The following is a 22500-nucleotide window of genomic DNA, read 5'->3' on the forward strand; positions in this document are numbered from 1 at the left end:
GTATTTTTTTCTAAATTTTGCTCTTGATGAGGGCAAAATTACTCACTCCCGATTGGTCTCTGGTTACCTAGCAACAGCTTATGCTATTGAGAAGTTGTTGCTAAAAAATTTTCTGTAACAGTGGCGTCTTGTTTCAAGATAGTTGACAAGGAATATATCGAAGAATTAAAAGACTAACAAAAATGAAAACATGAAGAAAAGCACGGAGTACTGGAAGAACGTTTTCAAAAAGTGGGCAAATGAAAGAAACTCTAAGCAAATTTAGAAGAGTACAAGAACAATGTCCTCGACCAAACACTGTTGCAGTTTTATGCCAAGCTACAAAAAGAAAAATGGGGATGACCACGAGCCCGACTGCCTGAAAGTAATGCAGGCATCACTGGAGAGATATCTAAAATCAAAAGCCTATCCAAAGTCTTTCATCCAAGATAGGGAGTTTCTTAACTCCAGAAAAGCCCTGAAAGGGAGGGCCAGGAAACTGCGAGAGCAAGGCAAAGGAAAGCAACCAAACTGATGTAGAAGTTTGACAAAAGAAGAGGAAGAAGTCCTCTGGCAGAATGGCCAGCTTGGAGGAGGCACTCTACTTAACACCATGTGGTGGCTGCTCACTTAGCACTTTGGCCTATGAGGGCGACAAGAACACCACCAAGTGAAAGTTGAAGATTTGACTTTACAACAGGACAATGACAGAAACAAATTTCTAACTTTTGCTGAATGTCCAACTAAGACGAGACAGGGAGGACTTAGCATGAAAACCAGATTAGCAACCCCCAAAATGTTTGAGTATAAGTGATAAAGCTGTTCTAGATAAAATAAAAGCTCTCTGAGTTCACAATTGTCCATATTATCATATATTTCCATCAGTTTATGTACACTCATTGTCTTTATTATATATTCTAATCATTCATGTCAACTGCACTACTTTTATGTCACGCACTATTGAATATTTTCTTTTATTCCCTGATGATGCCATAGAATGGTGAAAGCTTGGGATAAAAATACAGTAGCTCAAGGCCACAGGCAGATTCACAGGGACTCTCATACCTGTAGAAAGAAATCAAAGAATGACTGTCAATTTAACTACTGAACGACTACCTATGAGGCCAACTGAATACTTTATCCTTTGGAGAATAATACACCTCGACTCAACATAAAACAACACATTAAGGCACTTGGAAAACCAATTAAAATTAGTGATTTGAAAGAAGGTGAATCTATAACATTTGATGAACTGCTTCTGAAGTTAAAAGTTACTGAAAGTAACTATAAATTGGCTATGAAATCAGCATTAAACTCTCCAACCACAGTTTTGACACGACAACCAAATTAATTAAGGATCAATAATTATAATGTTACTTGTCTTAAGCTGTGGAGAGTAAATATGGATATCTAGTTTGTCCTTGGTGGGGCCGAGATTGATCTAAAACTGGAAAGCATCTTTTAAAGTATTTCAGTCCTCCGCATTGATGAGTAATCCAAAAGCCGTGGCATAGTGAAAAATTATCTCTTAAGAAAAACATAATAAAGGTCAATAAAAGATATAAAGCACTGGTTTACTCACCACAATAAGCCTCTTCCCGACTCCTTCTGTAAAACAGCATGAAAGCAAAATATGTCTTGACCTCTCTCTTTGCGAATACTTTGACACAAGACGACTGTGTCTTGAAGGGACAGTAATGTCCGTAATGATGCTAATCTCGGATTTAGTGACGCTAATAAACTGCCTGAAGCAAAAATATTAACCCCTTTCTTCTCAAACACTTCAGAACCACACTGCTCAGAATTTCAAGACTTGATAGTAAAACACTTATCACTTAATAACTGTTCCCCAAGGGACCAGTCATTAAGTGATTTGTTATATAGCAAAGCAAAAGCAAATTTTGAAAAACCCGCTGAGATTCCAGTGACAACATCAGGTCACCTTCAACTGCACACTCTGATCATATGCAACAGCAGTCAACATTTCGCAGGTAATAGTAAACTGTTTCCCATTTGACATCATAGTTTACGCAATGTTGCCTGCTCGTGGCATTCAGCGGTAACAGTTTCATTGTTAGATGTCATGTGACCATGAACTAACCAATGAATGGGCATGCTGTAGCGGGAATAGCTATGTAACAATATTTCATCATTACTTATTATGTGTTATAAGTTTGAAAGAAGACGGTGTACATGTAAAACCAATTGCATTCAAAATATGACACTAGCACACAACATGATTAATGATTACTCTGTGGAGCCATCTGAAGACTCACCCTAACAGTGTAAATCCTTAAATATTGGACTCACATTCACAAGATTACTAAGACAAAATGTGACATAACTCCAATATCCTTCTTTTTGTTACTTTTGCCACATACATGCTAGGTGAAGCCCAAAAGCATGAATTCCAGGCTGAAACAAGGCAGTTATTGGACATTGTAGCTAAGACACTGTACTCAGAGAAAGAGGTATGAAATAATATAAGGAGTGGGTATACCTTAAAGCTACTTTATATTGGCCAAGCTACTTTACTCTGGTTATTATTATAACCGGTTTATTGTTATTACTATTATTGTTATATTTAATTTTTTTTTCTTCTTCTGTGGTTTGGATGACCATTTGTAAGGGAACTTGTTCCTGTTTTTGGCTTTCCCCCTCAACTTTATATATATGAATATGTATGTATTTCTGTTGAGAAAATGATTAAAGTAAAAGTAAGTGACCCATGTGCTTTCTTCAGTGTTAAGCAACTAGCAGGAAACTTCTACACCCCCTGGATGAGACAATAGTTCATCACACGTAGTGTTTTGAAAAAACAAATGGACAGGTGCCCATTTATTATGCACACAGGTGGAGTGAGGCCCTGTGAAAATAAAAAGGTACAGTATTGTGAAAAAGTAATGCAAGCAAAATGCGCGAAAATCGTTCTTTGTTTTCCCGATTTTTCACGCGAAACTGCGCGCAAAAGTTCGAGCTGAACTTCACGACATTTCACGCGACATTTTGCTAGGACAAAGAGCAATTTTTCCTTGAACTTTGATTGCCTCACTGACAAATCGCGTTATTTCGCTAGCCAGGACACGATATTTCGCTAGATATTCAACAATAGTTCAGTAGCCTTCTTGTGAACTCCTCTATGTGATCATACGTTCAAATGGTCACGTAACTTACACGAAATATATCTTTCTTTATTGTTCGAAAGTGTGCCATGAATCGAAGCTTATACCTTACAAATAGTACGTATCAATCACTGACTGGATAAAACATGCAGCTACACTGTGAAAGGTTACACATGATATTTGCGAAGTCTTTTAATACAAGTTTGCTGACTTTGAGTTGGGATACGGTACTGCCAACACACAAGACCAACACTTACCATTTTCGTAAAGTCAGCAAGCTCTGTTTGTTCCACATAAAAACGAAAACATCAGCAGTTCTTTGTGTTAAATCCACTAAAGCAAATTGACATCAATGATCCGATAAAGCCCAAATTCTGAAGCGTGAAGGTTTGCTATGAATGCTTTCACAACAATGAACATTTTGAGTAGATGCCGATCGCTCGGAACAACATCCTTGTGTTTATTCGACCCAGTTCCCTTACAGCTTTACGTGGACGTATATCCGGTCGTCGCCTTGTCTCTGCCGACGAAGTAGCTGAGACAAAGCGACCGCCGGCATTACGTCTGCATTCACATACTTGTGTTGTTTATGAATGCATGACTTTACATTTTTTTTCTAAGGCTAGAAAACCAACAATTTGTGTAAGAAACAAATGATTTCATGAAATGTTTTACTCGAACTGTCAGCTTTAAAACACTAATTTGAAGGATTGATTACACGTGTGTGTTTAATTGAAACAGTGCAAAAAAAAGGAGGCAGGTAAAACTTCACTGTGTGACTGTGTAAAGGGCAGGGACTTTTGGTTAGAGAAATAAGCGGTTGAAGAAACTGGAATTTATATTTCTCCGCTTTTGTGGTCTGTTCTAGGCTCTTGAATAGTCGGCGGTGAGCAAGAGAATTTTTTCTCTCCTTCGGCCGCTTTTCTGCTCGCCCCGCCCATTCGAGAGCCTGCAACAGGCTATTGCTTTTTGTTGTTATGCATTCAAAGCTCGGCCAATTTAATAAAGTATTGGAAGGAAATTGTGGTGTGCAAGTTTAGTATGTATGTTTTCAATGAAGGGATGGCTTGTTACTGTAATTCATTAAATTCTGTATTGTATGAAACGCAAAGATCTACTGTTGGTCATTGACTTTTATCAGATGTGGTGGCTCCTGAAAGAGCCATTTTTAGCGACCTACAGTGCAATGTCCAATCCACATTATACGAAGCAGGGCGCAGTGGCTCCGAAAAGAGCCGTCTTTAAAACTTGGTGGCAGTGCCTTGAACCTCCACCACAGCTGGGATGGCCTTGTACAAAATGTGATCAATATATTTCTCCAGCTTCTTCTGGATCTGGCTGCTTGTCATCTCCCCATTTGTTTGCATTTGCTGATCAATGAAAGCTCTTGCTTCCTCAGACAGCTTTTTAGGTCTTCCAGAACGCGGTAAATTTGCCACGGAGCCTGTAGGTCCACATCGGCTTATGCTGCCTATGTAGCAACCTGCAAAAACAAATAAATGATGTATGATGTATGTATGCATGTATGTATGTATGTATGTATTTCGTAGCTTCTCAATGATTCAAGTAACACTAGCGAGACTAGCACTCAAACCTTCATTCTTCAAGGACCTTAATATTGCAACTGGGGTGAGACCTTGTTTGTCAAGGACCTCGATTCGAGATCTTGTATAACCTGATACTTTTGGCATGATCTCTAATTCACAGGCTATTCAAGTGCTTGAAGGCGAATGAACAGCCTTGAATGATATCATCCTTCTTTGATATTAGACATCCCTGTTATGGTCAATTACAGACAAACTCATAAAACCACGAACACCTAAAACATGTCTGGAATGTTTATTGTGTTATGACCAATCATGAGTGAGATCTTCAACCACAGAAACCACAGAAAACGGATGTATTGCATCAGTCACAGAACTGTAAATTAAGTTTTTGGTTTTCGTTTTGTCCCAAGATACACCCTCTGCCTTTGTATGTAACTGAAAGTCTGAATAACTGCTATCCTTTTGTATCGAGAACCACATCCAGGACTTAGCTCAAGGGATTTTGGAAAGCAAGAATCCCGCTGATGCATACGCTTACTCAAGTGAAGTGATGGTTAATTTGACAGGGCTATAAATAGGGATGAATAAAAATTTTAAATTTTGGTGGTGTCGCTAACCTTGGTTTCATCTTTGGTTAAACTAGCAACTCGATTTATTTTAGCAAATAATCACAAGCCTTTCAACCCAGTGATTCTGTGATCTAAAGTCCCTGGAAAATTGCCAACAATAAATGCAAATGTTTGCAAATTTTGGAATTAGTTGTAGCAAACAGTAAACACCTCAATTTTCCACTGTTCCTTCCCAAATAAATTTGCACTTGATTCAGATATTGTAAAAATACAATGGAAGAGTTCCATTTTCATCAATATTACTCTCTCACGATGTAGTCACTTGAGATGTAGATCGCGACGTTTCGACTGCTTACTGCTAGTCTTCTTCAGGCGATAAGGTCGACTGATTGCACGGTATCATTTATATCACAAAGGTCGGCTGTGATTGGTGCATTTCGATCCTCCTATTGTTCCATTATTCCAGCGAGTAGCTGTTCCCTCAGTGGTCCGCTGTTGTACCGTTCTCCTGTTGTTGTGTTTCTTGATCGTGGGTATCCATGCTTCAGGAATTTCAATTCCACTATCCCTGTTGATGTTGTTGGGGTGAAGTCTTATGTGAATAGCTTCCTTGACCCTACGTGTGTACCAGTGAGGATCTCGATCAATAAACTTGACCTCATTCCAGATAGGATAGTGGCCGGTCTCATGGGTGTGTTCAGAAACGGCAGAGGTCTGGGTTCGGGCGAGTCGTATATCCCTGTCTTGTTCTTTGATCCTCTCCTGCATAGATCTCCCTGTTTCCCCGATGTAGACTTTGCCACACTCACAGGGAATCCTGTAGACAACACCATCTTGTTTAGCCGGGTTGACGGTGTCCTTTGGTCGCACTAAGTGTGACCGAAGTGTCATGTCGGACTTAAAGACGGTGCGAATGCCTTGTTGTTCTAGGCAGCGGCGGAGAGACTCTAAAACTCCTTGGACATAAGGTAAAATGGCGGTGGATTTAAATTCACCATGGAGATCGAGAACAACAACAAGATTGCCTTTCTCGACACGTCAGTTTACAGAGAACCTGATGGCCGCCTTACCACCAATGTCTACAGGAAACCAACACATACTGATCAGTACCTAGCGTATGATTCACACCACCCTCGTTCAGTAAAGCGCGGTATTGTGAAGTGTCTGTACGACCGGGCTAAACGTCTCATCACCAAACCATCAGTAATCGCTAGAGAGAAGAAACATCTATCATCTGTACTTGTTTCTAACGGATATCCCTCCTCTTTTGTACAGAAGATCACAAAGGCACGAACAACCCCAAGAAGAGAGCCTGTCGCGGAATTTAAATCCACCACCGTTTTACCTTATGTCCAAGGAGTTTCGGAGTCTCTCCGCCGTTGCCTAGAACAACAAGGCATTCGCACCGTCTTTAAGTCCGACACGACACTTCAGTCACACTTAGTGCGACCAAAGGACACCGTCAACCCGGCTAAACAAGATGGTGTTGTCTACAGGATTCCCTGTGAGTGCGGCAAAGTCTACATTGGGGAAACAGGGAGATCTATGCAGGAGAGGATCAAAGAACACGACAGGGATATACGACTCACCCGAACCCAGACCTCTGCCGTTTCTGAACACACCCACGAGACCGGCCACTATCCTATCTGGAATGAGGTCAAGTTTATTGATCGAGATCCTCACTGGTACACACGTAGGGTCAAGGAAGCTATTCACATAAGACTTCACCCCAACAACATCAACAGGGATAGTGGAATTGAAATTCCTGAAGCATGTATGCCCACGATCAAGAAACACAACAACAGGAGAACGGTACAACAGCGGACCACTGAGGGAACAGCTACTCGCCGGAATAATGGAACAATAGGAGGATCGAAATGCACCAATCACAGCCGACCTTTGTGATATAAATGATACCGTGCAATCAGTCGGCCTTATCGCCTGAAGAAGACTAGCAGTAAGCAGTCGAAACGTCACGATCTACATCTCAAGTGACTACATTGTGAGACAAACGATAATACACTTTATTATTGCATCTACCACGATGAATAACAACAACCTTTTCCTCGACAATATTACTCTTGTCGCTTTTTGTTGTTATCAAAATAAGGAAACGAAAGAGTGAAAGCACTGATTTGGATCGTTTGCACTTGAGTGATTCAACAGGCACCAGTCATGTCGGCCTGGCACATTGCATTGGTTTGCGAAAATAGTTTTTTCATGTTAAAAATATCCCACACCTTCTTCACTAGTGTTTAAATAGCCTGTAACAGTAAGTATCTAATTTCTTGTATAACCGAAATAGAGGATTTCTTTTTAAACCTTTTGAAGCAAAGCAAATTTGTTCTGTGACTGTGGTTTCTGTGGTTGAAGATCTTGCTCATGATTGGTTGTAACACAAGAAACATTCCAGACATATTTTAGGTGTTAACGGTTTTATGAGTTTGACTGTAACTCCTGTCAAAACAAGGTATCTGCTGACCAGTATCAATTACCATATCACAGGCTCAAGTTTAGAGCTCATCGAGGTCACAGGTTTTTTTAAGTTGACTGCTGACCAAGTGCTGGTTTTCAATTGGAGTGTGGGCTCATGTCAGGTTAACTTGCTGTAATCAGGACTAGGTTGTTCAGAAGCTAGTTAAAGCTAACCCAGGATTAAAAGTTAACCGAAGTATAAATTTTTCTTGTATACAAATGTTTTTCACTGCTTTTGTTTTGTGTATTTTGAGATTATTCAAACTCCAAACAGAAGACCAAACAATGTACAGAAAACCTCACCACAAAGTTCCAAAACTCAAATCAAAATTCTTGCTTATCCTGGGGTAGCTTAATTAATTGGGCCTTAAACAACCTGGCCCAGGAACTCTGATTTTAGGCTTGGCTAAATCTGTATATTATATTAACTAGCGTAATTTCAGAGCTGAACAAAGAGTTTCCAGCAATCTGGTTGGTTGAACGATTCCTTCCATATATTTTACTTTCCTTTAGAACTTTCATACGACCATATATTTTACTTTCCTTCAGTATGCTAGTATGACTGTATATTTTACTTGCCTTTAGTATATTAGTATGATCGTATATTTTACTTCCCTTCTGTACATTAGTACGGCCGTATATTTTACTTTCCTTCAGTATGTTAGTACGACCGTATATTTTACTTCCTTCAGTACATTGGTATGACCATATATTTCCCTTTCCTTCAGTATGTTAGTACAACCATATATTTTACTTCCCTTCAGTATGTTAGTATGACCGTATATATTTTACTTTCCTGCAGTATGTTAGTAATGTAAAAATGTGTGATGGTAGAGCCATTGATCCAGAGCCGTAGAATTGTAGAACTGAAGAGCCGTAGAGCCGTGCAGTTAATTATCTTGATATGTGTGATCATAGAGCCATAGAACCATACAGCTGTACAGCTGTACAGAGCCATAGAGTTCATCATCTAGATATATGTGTGATCATAGAGCCATAGAGTTCATTATGTGGAAATGATCATTAATAAATCAGTTTGGGCATAGGGTTGAATAAAACCTTCTACAACAGACCAAAAACTGGTGGTAACCGTGGTAACATGCCACCATTTTATATGTACATGCAAGAAGAGAAGTACAAAGTGATCGGTGTTAAAGCATAGAGGTGTAGCTCTCTACGGAAACTTCTATGGCAATGAGGTTTATAAAACGGGCGCCAGTTGACTGAAATGTTTCAAAAAGAAAGCTAAACAGACCCGTATGGAGCGAAGGAACTACATTGTAAATGAGGTTGGAAATTCTGTGGAAAGAATTAAAAGGTGTCATGAAGTTTGCTGACTAGGAGCAGTCCAGCCAGAAGTAAAGTTTCTTCCTGAACAAAAATCCAGGGTTTAATGGCATTGTACTGCACCTCTACATACTTGCCCTAATTCACAGCTAAGCAGAGCCATTATTGTTTGTTAATGACATTAACAGCCCTCCTTGCATCAAAAAGCTAGATTTACGTCCCCCAGGGTACATTACCATACATTAAAATGAGTAAATAATGCAGTAAATATAAATTTGGAATGGCCTTCTTAATTACTGTCAACATACATGGCCAAATAAAAATTCGGCCTCTTGAAAACACATGCTCAGCAGGCCACGAATGACTGACAACGGGCTGCTGATGCATTATCAGCCCTGCAGCTGATTGGTTCTTGCTTCATCATCCGATGGATTTTAACCAATTAGAGTAAGCATAGTGCCGACGCAGGAAAACCTTTCACTTGTGAAACTCTAGTTTTAAACTGCAGTTTTTTTCAGTCGTCGAAGTATCACCGAATGAAAACTGAAGTAATGGAAGAAATTAGCCATCCAAACTCAGCTTTGGGGCTGCAGGATTTGGACAAAGTAGAAGCAAAAGGTCAGGCAGAAAATATGAAGAAAGCCACTTCGAGTGTGATCAAAAAATTCGAGAAATGGTGAGACGAACGAAAGCTGAAAGTTAACTTCAATTGTGTAGTACCAGTTGAGCTAAGTTAATTGCTGTGAAAATTCTATGCTTGAAGTTAAATCGGAAAAAGGCCTACCACTAACACCAAGTACTCTCACAGGTTTTTGTACTCTCACAGGTAACTTTGTGACGTATCTATTACCAGCATAGACATTTTTAAGGATACATGTAACTTTGTGATGTATCTATTATTTATAGATGATTTAAGCATTTTCTCTGTAATTTTTATTAAGTTCACTGGATTATCTTGATTCTTTAATAGCTTGTTGAATCAACAGTTCCATGATGATTTGAAGTGATTTTGAATTCATTATTCACTTGTATTATTTTAATAATACTCACATTCTTGATATGTTGATAATAATGATAATGGCATGTCTTTTTTTGGGAATATTGTTTATTTGCATCCTTGTAGTGACATTTGCAGCCCTCACACTTCGCACTCAGGCCACAAATGACACTACACAGGTGTAAATAAACAATATTCCCTCAAAAGGTCATGTTATTACCTTATTGTTAATTAGCTGCCTAACAGTTACACTGATGATAAAATAGCTAATGAAACTACTTCACAGGATATCCCTAAGCAGTAAAAGAAATTGAGTGAATCTGCTCTCAACTTTCATTTTTTTTAAAACATTTTTAATATATGCGTATGATTTAACCAGAAAAAAGTCTGCGGCAAACAACGGCAGTGTTAGGGTGGACTTCCACAGTGTTCAGTAATCTTTTTATTATCTTATGCTTTGGGTGAAATTGGTCCACCTTTGAGACCCTCAGCAGTCTATAAGTTTCTTTGTACTAACTTTGGAAATCTTCATTTTGGTTCGAAATTTGTAAGGGTGTGAGAGCTTTTTTTGTCACGGTTTTGTTTCAAGAAATGAGTAATTATCAGTATCATTTCCACAGGACTTCTAACGTGAATTGTACGTGAAGTATTTCTTTTAAGGCATGTACTAAAACCCGAAACAACGAAACAAAACGACCAAAACCAAACCACCAAAAGGAGCGAAACGAGCGAAACGAAACCACTGAAACGACCAAAACAAAACCACCGAAACGAAACAACTGAAATGACCGAAACGACCGAAACGAGTAAAATAATAAGTAAATAAATGAAAAAGTTAAAAAAAAAACAGCCTTGATCTCTCTGGCATATTACTATGGCAGCCCGATATCATACCCTGATCCACATGTGTGCCATCCTTACATCTCAAACCTGAAAGATCGACGAGCGCAAGGGTGTCAACGACGACCACGAAGACATCGAAAAAAAGGTGAGTATTTTTCACAGTTTGAATGGCATTCTAGCTAAAACAAGAAATGTAATTTCAAAGAAAGGTTTTCTGGTCATATCGTGGATTCTTAGGTGGTGGCAAATTGACAACCCCAAGCCCAGGATGTACGGAAACATAATCTCAAGAATATCCGTGAGGAGCTGAGTGCCTAATAAGAAATTACTTTGAGAACTGCAGGAGTCATGAAGGCCTGACATTAATATGATTAAAGCCTGTTAAGTCACCCTCGTTTTTCTTTAGAGATATATATTAAAGAAAGTCCTGGTTCATATGAAGAATGCTGCAAAGTCATTCTCGAAAAGACCATTTGATTCGCCACTGTCTAAGAATCCACATTACGGCCAGAAAACCTTTCTTTGAAATTAGATTTCTTGTTTTAGCTAGAATACCATTCAGAATGTGAAAATACCCACCTTTTTCTCGATGTCTTCCTGCTCGACAGGCTTGCGCTTATCCACCTTCCAGGTTTGTGATGTCACGATGTCACACATTTGGCTTAAGAGCAGGATCTGGGTACGAGATCCGGCTGCCATAATAACGTGCTAGGGATCAAGGCTTTTTTTTTAAACTTTTTCATTTATTTACTTAGTATTTTACTCATTTCGGTCGTTTCGTTTCGGTTGTTTCGTTTCAGTCGTTTCGTTGGTTTCATTTCGCTCATTTCGCTTGTTTCAGTGGTTTCGTTTCAGTGGTTTCGTTTCGTTGTTACGGGTTTTAGCACATGCTTTCTTTTAACACGTAAGTGTCATTGGAAAACCACAGTAATGACATGACAAGTATAACTGAATTACATGTAATAGTGGGTCTTGCTATCCAATGCAGGTTTTTATTCGGGAAGTGATATCTAATGCTTCAGATGCACTGGAAAAGCTACAGTATCAGTTCATGACTGGAAAGGATGTTGCAGAAAGTCAACTTCCTCTTGAAATCAACATTGCCACAGATCAGGAGAAAGGAACACTGACAATAAAGGATCATGGTATAGGAATGACAAGAGATGAACTGTTAGGTAACCTGGGTACTATAGCCAGGTCAGGATCAAAAGCATTCCTTGATGAGCTTGGAAAACAAGGAAATGGAGATTCTAGAGAGAAGAGCATTATAGGACAGTTTGGGGTGGGCTTCTATTCCACATTCATGGTGGCAGACAGAGTTGATGTGTACACACGTTCTTTTTCTCCAGACAGTAAGGGATTTTTGTGGACATCAGATGGGTAATTCCTTTTATAGTTAAAAAGTATGTACATGTACCGGTAATTGTAAAGTTCTGAAAGTCACCAAAAAGCTTTCTTCTGTAATAGGCCCTTTGCAGCTAAGCCATCATGTGACCTGTTTTTCACAAAATTATGGGCTATAACTTAACGAATGCCAGAAATGGAAAAAGCATGTCAAAAATATCAAAATGGCCAAGTTTGAGGCCCCCATCATTAAAGAAGGAGATTTTATGACAGTCTGAATTTTTAAAAGAATAAGAAGATTTGTATGGAAAAAGTTGCTGGAGAGCAAGACCTTGCTCCCCAGCAACATTTTACATACAAATCCTCTAAATTTTCCGAAAATTCAAACTGTCGTATAAACTTACTCTTTAAAGCCAGGGGCCTCAAACTTGGCCATTTTGGTATTTTCGACGTGCTCTTTCCATTTCTGGCATTCTTTAAGTTATAGCCCAGAATATAAAAATTCTCACAGAAAACTTTGGTCACGTGACCCCAGCTGCAAAGGGCCTATTACTTTCAGAGTTTTGCTTATATTGGGGAATCGCCACTCTTGAGTAGCTCAAACATGCACCATGTTTTAGCCAATTCAACATCAAAACAATTTCTTAAATAATTTCAAAATTAACAGTGGTTCCTTTTAAGCTACTTGTAGAAAAAAAACCTTTAATAATTATTGTTTCACCTGATTATTTGGACAAATCCCTTATATTTCCTTTGGTTAACAAAAGGATGGATGAAATGCTGCAGTTTTTTTTTTTCTTGTAACATTTGACTTTGATTTACTTTTAAATACTTTGGTGTTTCAGATCTGGCTCATTTGAGATTGCTGAGGCAGAGAATGTATCTCGGGGAACGAAAGTGGTCATGCAATTAAAGGAAGCCTTTAAGAATTTTTCCCTCAAAACTACAGTTGAAGGTTACGCTGACTGAATTATATAGTTTATTTATCTCCATTTGTTATTGAACTTAGTGTGAAATCTGCATTGGTGAAATATTGGTCAAACTTTTTTTTTTGCTAGTTTATGAACCATGCTCTTTGAAAACTCTGCCAATAGACATACATGTCCATTCATTGTTGATAACATGTGTGCCAAAGTTTAGAATATATTTTCATTTTCAGGTTGCTTTTATTTGTGAAAATTCATTTGAAACTTTCTCCTAAACATGAAGTATAAAAGATAATTGTTTTCTTTTGTACAATGTTTTAAAAAAAATATTGTAGTATTAAAAAAAAACAAGTCAGTTTGATTTGGACCACTCATAAAGGAACCAATTGGAATTCTTCGTTTCATTGTTGACCAGTTTGTTATGTTATAAAATTATTACATTAAAACTAAGCACAAAAATATGTAAAACATATAAACATGAATTAAATAAAATTAAACAACAATAATAATTACAGAAATTCTAATATGTAGAGCTCCCATATTTGGCCTCAATCAGAAATTCAGTGGACAGTATTCTTGTAGGACTGGTATTGAAACAGCAATTTTGTGTTCAAATTGTATAGCCAAGTAGTTAACACTTTTATAAAGCACCGCGCTGACCATACTTATATACTGTACATGAAATGTAAAGGAATTATCAGATGATTTTCACAGTGGTAGTATGTTATGTATGAAACACCAAATTTGTGTGTATAGCTAAATTCCTGTTACATTGCTACAGTACATACATGCAACCACCCCCCCCCAAAAAATAAATAATAATAATAATAATAATAATAATAATAATAACAATAAATTGAACATTAAAAACAATAATTTTATGTTTGTACAGTTAAGAGTAGATAAATAACTTAAATGAATAAATGTATAACAAATTATACTGTGATGAAGGTTGGTAAGTGATGTCCAACATATAGAGAGTATAACATGGTGGTGATGGTGTAAAAACAATATTTTGTTCACTCATTGCACTGGTTTGTAAAATATTGTGTTTTTGTCACTTGAAAATAAAATTCATGTCTTTTTATTATTTTGACAAAATGTGTGTTTGCACAATCACCTGTGAAAAAGCAGGACATGACATCATCAATTTCTTTACTAGTAAGGATATGGAAAATACGCCAAGTGCTACGGTCCATAATGTAGTTTCACACGAGTTATTATCTTTACAAGTGGTGTATTTTCCAGTAAAACACTTGTACATGTATCTTTATAATAAAGTACAGTTCTACACACTTTTATCCTGGAGCTTGTTCAAAACACATTAATCTTGTTACTACCACCTAACTCAAATACCTTTTCCAATTGGAGGAGAATGTGTCATGGGTCAAAACTGACTAACTCCATAGGGAAACAATAACTTAAAGTTTCAACTCACATGTGAGCAGGTCATGCACCTTGAAACTGTGGCAAATAATTTTTTTTTTCTATTTTTGGGTTGGGAGGTATAACAAAACACTTAATGACTGGCTCCATGGGAAACAGTGAGTTTTATTTCCCCTTGACCCTCAGTGTTGACAGTCTTGGGGAGAAAAAACTCACTATTTCCCTTGGGGCCAGTCATCAAGTGATTATTCATATTGTTTAAATCAAAAAAGACTTATGAGACTCACTGTATTGTTCCACTGGTACATTATGTTGCAATGCCATTGCTCTTTCAGCACATTCATTTCTGTCTCATTACAGATATCATAAAGAAATACAGTAACTTTGTTGGTTTCCCAATATATCTGGATGGCACATGCATTAACACCATTCAGGTTTTTGTAAACTTTTTTTTTTTCAAGTTTAAGCATGATTTATCACTTTTGAATACACTGAATATTAACTACAAAATCTTAATTTTTGATGCTGGAAGAGTATGAGACCTAGGGAAATTTAACAACAAAAGGTCCTCGCTCGCCCTGTCATCGCTCATGCACTTACTGTATCTTTCCTTTACAACTGGGTTTTCTGCACAAATTACAATAGTTTTTTGGATTTCCCTCTCAATTGCTGAGCACTATGGCTGCCTCTTTTAAGTTTGTCTCCATATATCTTGCAAAATTCTGGCAATGTTAGAAAGCATGTTGTAGAAATTGACCAAATACAGTTGAACCCCTATTAAGCGGCCACCTATTAAATAGCCACCCCAATAAGACGGCCAGTAGTCAAAGTCCCGATGAGGTTTTTTCTATTGTTTTTACCTCTATTAAGCGGCCAGCCCCTTTTAAGTGGCCACTATCCATTTCCCCGAGGGTGGGCATTTAATAGAGGTTGAACTGTATTCATTTACAAAAAATTGGAAAGTATCCCTATGTGCTTTTCTCATTTTACCCCTGTTGATGAATTTTAGCAGCAGATTGCATTGCTCATTACTTTACCACATTTCTCATTGGTCTTTTTCCCTTTGAAGCCATTGTGGATGTTGGATCCCAGGGATATAAGTGCGGAAGAACATGAGGTTTGTTTGATAAAATTTACTATTAAAAATTAAAATTATTTTCAAGTAGTACGAGGGGTTTTGGAACTATTAGGACATGTACTACTTGTGTCACTTTGGAAGTAACATCCGAACAGCTGTAACAAAAAGTAACGTTCAGCCATGGACAACAAAAGAACACGCTCAAGAATGTTAATTGTCTGGATGTCCATATTATTATTGATACAAAGACTAAAGTATACAGTTCAAAAGTAACAGAACGTGTACTTTTTTAGATTGCATGAAATTTGGAATGTTTTAGGGTAAAGAAAAGACTTTTCTTAGTAACGATCACTGACATCTGACCAACAAAGTTGAAACTGCAACTAATGTATTTGATGATTTAGCCTAGAACCTGGAGGAGGGGTGGGGGCGGGGATCATATTGATGTTTGTTGTCATGCTTAGGGTTGTGAAGGTTAGGTTTTAAAACATCAACTCACAAGGTAACTTTTGGAAGACTTCTTGCCATCAGACTGTGTTGTTGATTGAAATAGATCTGGCAAGCCATTTTTTAACATTTCCTCATAGATGAATGCATTCAATGATAATTGCATTATAGTCATTTAGGTATTGTTTGCATGTCTTGCTATATCTTAGGGGTCAAATAAAGATTGAGCTATGTACCAGATTGGTCTCTTCAAGGTTACCGTATATCATTAGAGGTGTCTCACGTCCAAGCGACGTAGTTTGTCCGGTTTAAACTGTAGATACCTAAACCCCTATTTCAAATTAAAGCTTGTAGAGCTCGCTATCAACAAGAGATAATCTCCTTGATCTTCTCTTGCTATCAAACTATACCAAAAATTTTGACGACTGTTTCCCGACCTCTTAATGTGAGCTCACCTTTTAAAAACTACATGTCAAAGCGAATTTTTTTTCGCTAATTTAATTTGTTTCCGGACCCAAAGCGCCGCGTTTTGCGGATTTTAATTTTCTTTTTAGGATTGTATGTGTTACTGTAAAGCGCATTTGATCATATTTATATGTTAATTTGCGCTATAGAAATGTTAAATATTATTATTATTACTATTACTATTACTATTACTATTACTATTACTATTACTATTACTATTACTATTACTATTACTATTACTATTACTATCACTATTACTATTACTATTACTATTACTATTACTGTTACTATTATTATTATTATTATTAAATTAATTTTATTATTGTTATCATTATCATTATTATTACAGGGGCGCTAACAGAGCCCCTGATGCTCGGCCCGGGTTTGCCACCCAAATGCAGATTCCTACCGAGATCTCAGTCCCAAACAAATCTTTTGAAATCATGAAAATGAGAAGGAGAGTAATGGAGGTAGATCACGGAGCATTCACGCCGCTAGTATTTACTACGACGGGCGGAATGGTGGAGGAGTGCAAGAGGTATCACAACAGCCTTTCGGAACTCCTCTCCATTAAGAAGAGAGAAGATTACGCCACTACGGTCGCATGGCTCCGGGCGAAAGTCTCTTTTGCCATTCTACGGTCATCATTACTCTGTCTTAGAGGTTCAAGAACGAAGAGACGCAATTTTAACCTTTTGGAAAATAACTTTTATTGAGACAATGTCTCGGCTGGCATTGTAAAAATATATAATTATATAGTATTTTTACTATTAGTAGTATTCATGCGAGAACTAGTAAGACTCCATAAATAGTAGAATGTGTATTGTAAAGTTTGAGAGTTATTTTCTTTTGTTTTTTTTTTAATTGCTTCTCGCGTACAATCGATGACGCAAACTGCAAATACTTTCGCTACGTTTCTGTGACATTTTAAACAAGTCATTCCAATTCTCAGGTTTTCTCCATTTTATTCATTTCTGTAAACTACATTTTGCCCCCTTTTTCAATGATTTTAATACAATTGTTATTGAATTAAAATAAAAATTATTATTATCAGCAGTAGCAGTAGCAGTAGCAGTAGCAGTAGTAGTAGTTTGATAGCCAGCTCTGTAAGCTTCAACTTGATATAGGGGTTGAAGTTTCTACAGTTTAAACCGGACGCTCTACGTCGCTTGGACGCGAGACACCTCTAAAGGTGTTCGGTGACCTTAAATTCAGTTTTCTGAAGTCCTATGAAGTCCTATGGAGTTTAGAAACTCCAAATTTTTCACAATTATATCAAATTATTTTTACATGTTGCCTCTGTTGGTGATGGACAGTTGACTAATGATTTCAGTTAATGTACAAGTAAGCTGTTTGTTTATAACTGTCAGCTAACTGATGACCAACTCCGAGGGAACTAGTTGTACTTCGCTTTCATCCACATACATGTTATTACCAAATATAGCAACAAAATGGTGTCAGCATATTTAGCATATTTCTCTTGATTGTTTTTATGACAGGAGTTTTACCAATTTATTGCGAAGACGTATGACAAGCCAAGATATACTCTTCATTACAAGACAGATGCTCCTTTAAACATCCGTAGTATATTTTACATCCCCGAAACTCTTCCACAGTTATTCACTGTTCAGCAAATGGAGCATGGAGTCTCACTTTACAGCAGGAAAGTTCTTATTCAGTCCAAGGCTCACAACGTTTTGCCAAACTGGCTGCGGTTTGTTAAGGGAGTTGTCGACAGCGAGGATATTCCACTTAACCTTAGTCGTGAGCTTCTTCAAGACAGTGCGCTTATAAACAAGCTCAGTGAGGTGCTATCGGCTAGAATTGTCAAATTTCTTCAACAACAACAAAAGAAGGACAGAGTTAAGTATGAAAAATTCTTCAAGGATTGTAGCACTTTTTTTCGTGAAGGAATTGTTGGCACTAACAGTGAAGATACGAAACAAGAGATAGCAAAACTTTTGCTGTTCGAATCATCTCATGAAAAAACTGGAGTTCTGTCGTCACTGCCTGTGTATGTGTCACGCATGAAACCAACTCAGAAGAATATCTATTACTTGTGTGCTCCCAGGTACATAGTGACTTTAATCACTTGTGGTTATAAATTTGTGAACTCGTTTACTGTCCTTTTTCTTTATCAGAAAAGGATAAGCAACTTGAACAACAACAATTGTTACGTACGTTTGCTACAATGATGGCAATGTTGCACGGTGCTTTATGTAGTAGTTTGTTAATTTATGTTTAGCATTTGAATGCACGATTGCTAGCCTAGTTTAGTAATCTAGTTAGTTTGCAGGTATTCCATCAAAACATACAAAACAGCGTGGAAATTCCTATGGAAGGCAGACCAGTTGGCTGGCCTTTTGTAAAGCGTGTATGAGGACTATCAAGACTATCAAGAACAAATTCAGCTAGTAACTAGAAAGAGTGCCTATGACCTCCAGATTACCACTCTCGAACCAGTCACTACACAACAAAACTAAACCACTCGATTCCACTGAATTTAGGAACTTAAAATTAATGTAATTATAAAACTGGTATATCTATCTGTTCTTCGTAATGATGTCGACAACTAATAGATTGCATATTTACTGCTTCCATTTTAAGTCGTGAAGTTGCAGAGACATCTCCATACTATGAGGCGCTGAAGAAAGACGATGTGGAGGTAGGTTTCTTGATGGGCAAAACTTCTGCTGACCGAATCATCTTATCCCGGTCTTTTGAAAAGACTGAAGCGATACAAACACGCAGCTATTTACGTGAGTTGAAGCCTTCGGTATCTGTATGTTTTGTTATTAGGTTTTGTTTACTTACAATGAACAAGATGATATTGCCCTACACTACCTCAGTAAATTTGACGGGAAGACTATCATGGCTGCCGAGAATCACTTTTCAGTTGACAGAGAAGCCAAACTGGTTGAGTCAGCGGAAGCAAGTGAATGTGACCAGTCACCAGGTTTGTATCCATATGATATGAAATACCACGATCAGTGTTCATAACCCAACTATCAGTAACTTGGAGTAATGCTGTTGCAGTAGAGTAGAGAGAGACGATGAAAAATAAGATAGACTAGTCGAACAAATTGAAGTGGGGCACGAGTCACCTTGTTTCCTAATTGACTGTGAGGACATGCTCGGTGGTCCACAAAGTCACACTCGCTCTATCTTACGGGATAAGTACATACATGTATTCTTGAGTTGCACTGTCACGCAATAAGAAAATAATTCGAAAACCATTCAGTGTGTAAAGTCAAGAAATTATGATGTTATAGGAGATAAATAAAGAAGACATTTCTCCAAGTTTTAGGTCTGTACGTTTTCCCAAACTTATTGGTCGAGATATTTTGCACAAATTTACAGATCCCAGTATGGAGCCGCCATGTTGGTGTACCTCCATGGTACACCAACCCGGCCAGAAAATAGTGTAAACATCTGGAACTTACTTTGGCTATCTAGGCGATTAATTATCTGAACTGATCAAGTAAACATTTAAATAAGAACTTTTCCTAATACTTTAACTTCTAAAAATATATTTTTCGACAAACGCGTTCGTAGCTTTACGTCACGCACCGTCATAACTCTGAAATTCAAAATATGCCTGTTTCCAGAAGAAGCAAGCTATTGAGCTGAAAAATTGTTAACAGATATTAATATATAGATTGAGCCAAGCCTAAAAGCGGAGCTCCTGATTACAATAATTAACCATAAATGAAAAGAATATTTTTTTCCCTGAATCAGAACTCAAAAAATGATCAATTATGAGCATGTGATTGTTCAGCGTGTGGTTTCAGTATTTTTTCTAGTTATATTTTAAAAAATCATATCTAATGAGCGTACCCAAGACTGTAGAAATTACGTACGTAATGTATCAGGGACTTTCTAAGAGACGATTTTGCAAGGAATATGTCGGAAGAAAAGTCAACAACGCACCAAGGTTTAATTTGCGCCGAAATTTTGCCTTTGCATGTACTCCCTCCCTCTCCCCAGCGTAATAACCTGGCTTGAGCCCGCGATCCAATCGAAAACCTAGTACCTGGTCAAAAAAAGCACGAGACCTCGATGACCTCGCCGGAGCTCCGCTATTATACATTGAGCTCTATCCCTTCTCTGATTTGCCGAAAACGTACAGTGAATTTTTGAAATCAGCGCCTGTGACGTCATCTAGCTGCAGATTACACAGTAATCATGTCAAGGACACTCAAGGTCACACGGGTAATCACATCATGTATGACCGCGGTGCATGGGTAATCACGGTAATCATGTCAAGTTCGCGTGCTCTGTGTTGCTTGCCGTCAGTGAAGGAGCAAAAACATGACTTCCATTTTTGTTTCGTTCAATGTATAATAAAACAATTATTAGATTCGGTTTTTGTAATATCCAGAATAGTCAAGGTCTCGGTAAGGGCTATCAGCCGAAGCCTTCGGTTTCGGTTGATAACCCCATCCTCGACCTTGATCATTCAGGATATCCCAAAAACCTTATCCAGTAATTGTTTCTTAATTTACCCCCTCTTATGCCTGATGAGGATAATAACTTTGATGGCGCTTTAAGGCTGGTTTTCACTAGCGACGGAGTCGTAGTCGGAGTCGTAATCTGAAGCGTAGAGCCATGCGATCTAGTGGAAATCAAACCGACGGAGTCAGAAGCAGAACACCGATTCCGCTTATGACTCCGTCGCTTACGATCTAGTGAAAACTGCATTGTCGGAGTCGCAAGCAGAAGCGGGAGAATTGACCAGTCACATTGTTTGATTCCGGGTCCTGTGATTGGTTGGTTCTTCTGCTTTTGCTTCCACCTCCGACAATCATAGTTTTCACTGGATCGTAAGCAACGGAGTCGTAAACGGAATCGGAAGAAATGGAAACGTTGTGATTCTTCCGACTCCGATTCCATCGAGCTTATGGCTCCGCTTACGACTCCGATTTTCGATTTTCACTAGGTCATAAGCGCTTTTACGACTCCGACTACCACTCCGTGGCTAGTGCAAACCAGCCTTTAGTTTTGGATTTTAGAAAATGAGACGTCACGTGCAACCCAAGAATTGCACATTTTTTATTTACAGAATCTCTAACAGAAGAGCAAGCAAAAGAGTTAGCAGACTGGATCAGTGTAATCCTTGGAAAACAGAAAGTTTCTGTTGTAAAGGTATAAGAAATTCAATATCCCCGTTTGATTGAATTCCACGTGCAGTTTATAGATTATAGGAGGTAATTAGTATTAGTACTCGGGAGAAAAGGTATAGCATGAGTCTTACAATTTATCGTCTATGTAATATACACAAAACAGTTACTTGCATTACCCTTTATCCTTTTTTGGTCAGTCTCTGCCGAGTGTTTTATTGTCAAAGTAATTCTATAGTCAAATAATGAACGTCCAAATGGGAAATGCAAAATTTGGATGGAGATATATCCATCCAAAATTTATCATGTGAGACAAGTTTAGACCAATTTCACTTGAGAGAACTGTCTGAGATATTTCGCAGAACTTCCTGGACGAGAAACTTGTATCCAAAATGGTCAGTAATTCTTAGACGATTTCTCATCAGATATCTAAACATCTGAGTGAGACGAGCCACCCAGCGATGGTGACTGTACCAGACATGGTGGCAGCTAAGCACTGGCTCAAAGTTATGCGAGCGGAGCAGTTCCAAGACATTGACAAGGCCAAGTATCAGATATTTCAGCCTACACTGGAAATCAACCCCAGGTAGATAAGTCTATTAGTCTGTTTTGTGTTCCTTCACTTCACTTCCTTGAATCCCCGATGTATTCCTGAGCTGCCGAAGGAGAATATAAATTCTTTACCGTTGACGTCAGAAATATTCGATGTTCGGCCAGTTAAAAATACGTTGGGTTTACTTGTAATTTCAAGCCCCGAAGAGGCACTGGAGGCTCTATTCTAAATTGTATTAGTTATAACTTTTTTCCATTCGTACCCCGCCCCCCTCCCCCCTCCCCCCTCCCCAACCGCCGCTTCAAGATTAAGAATGGCTAGTAGGCAGGTATGGTGATTCAAGTTACTCATGATGTTGTTTG

The 22500-nt window shown here is 38.1% G+C and overlaps 1 protein-coding gene across 2 annotated transcripts in view; it reads left to right on the top strand.

The window, feature by feature from the left end:
- LOC110058005 (heat shock protein 75 kDa, mitochondrial-like) overlaps positions 1-22500 on the top strand; it is a 53854-nt gene that overhangs the window by 28085 nt on the left and 3269 nt on the right. For both annotated transcript variants that reach the window (XM_020764597.2, XM_089272865.1), the window contains 10 exons: positions 2368-2450; positions 11808-12199; positions 13009-13118; positions 14836-14909; positions 15545-15592; positions 17965-18536; positions 19073-19130; positions 19265-19421; positions 21528-21610; positions 22011-22171. In XM_020764597.2, coding sequence (XP_020620256.2) covers positions 2368-2450; positions 11808-12199; positions 13009-13118; positions 14836-14909; positions 15545-15592; positions 17965-18536; positions 19073-19130; positions 19265-19421; positions 21528-21610; positions 22011-22171 — 1738 coding nt within the window. The remainder of the gene's footprint in view (positions 1-2367; positions 2451-11807; positions 12200-13008; positions 13119-14835; positions 14910-15544; positions 15593-17964; positions 18537-19072; positions 19131-19264; positions 19422-21527; positions 21611-22010; positions 22172-22500) is intronic.

The sequence above is a fragment of the Orbicella faveolata genome, unplaced genomic scaffold, assembly GCF_042242905.1.
Source record: "Orbicella faveolata isolate gen_17 unplaced genomic scaffold, um_ofav_v1 contig_35, whole genome shotgun sequence".
In the NCBI taxonomy this organism is placed as follows: Eukaryota; Metazoa; Cnidaria; class Anthozoa; order Scleractinia; family Merulinidae; genus Orbicella; species Orbicella faveolata.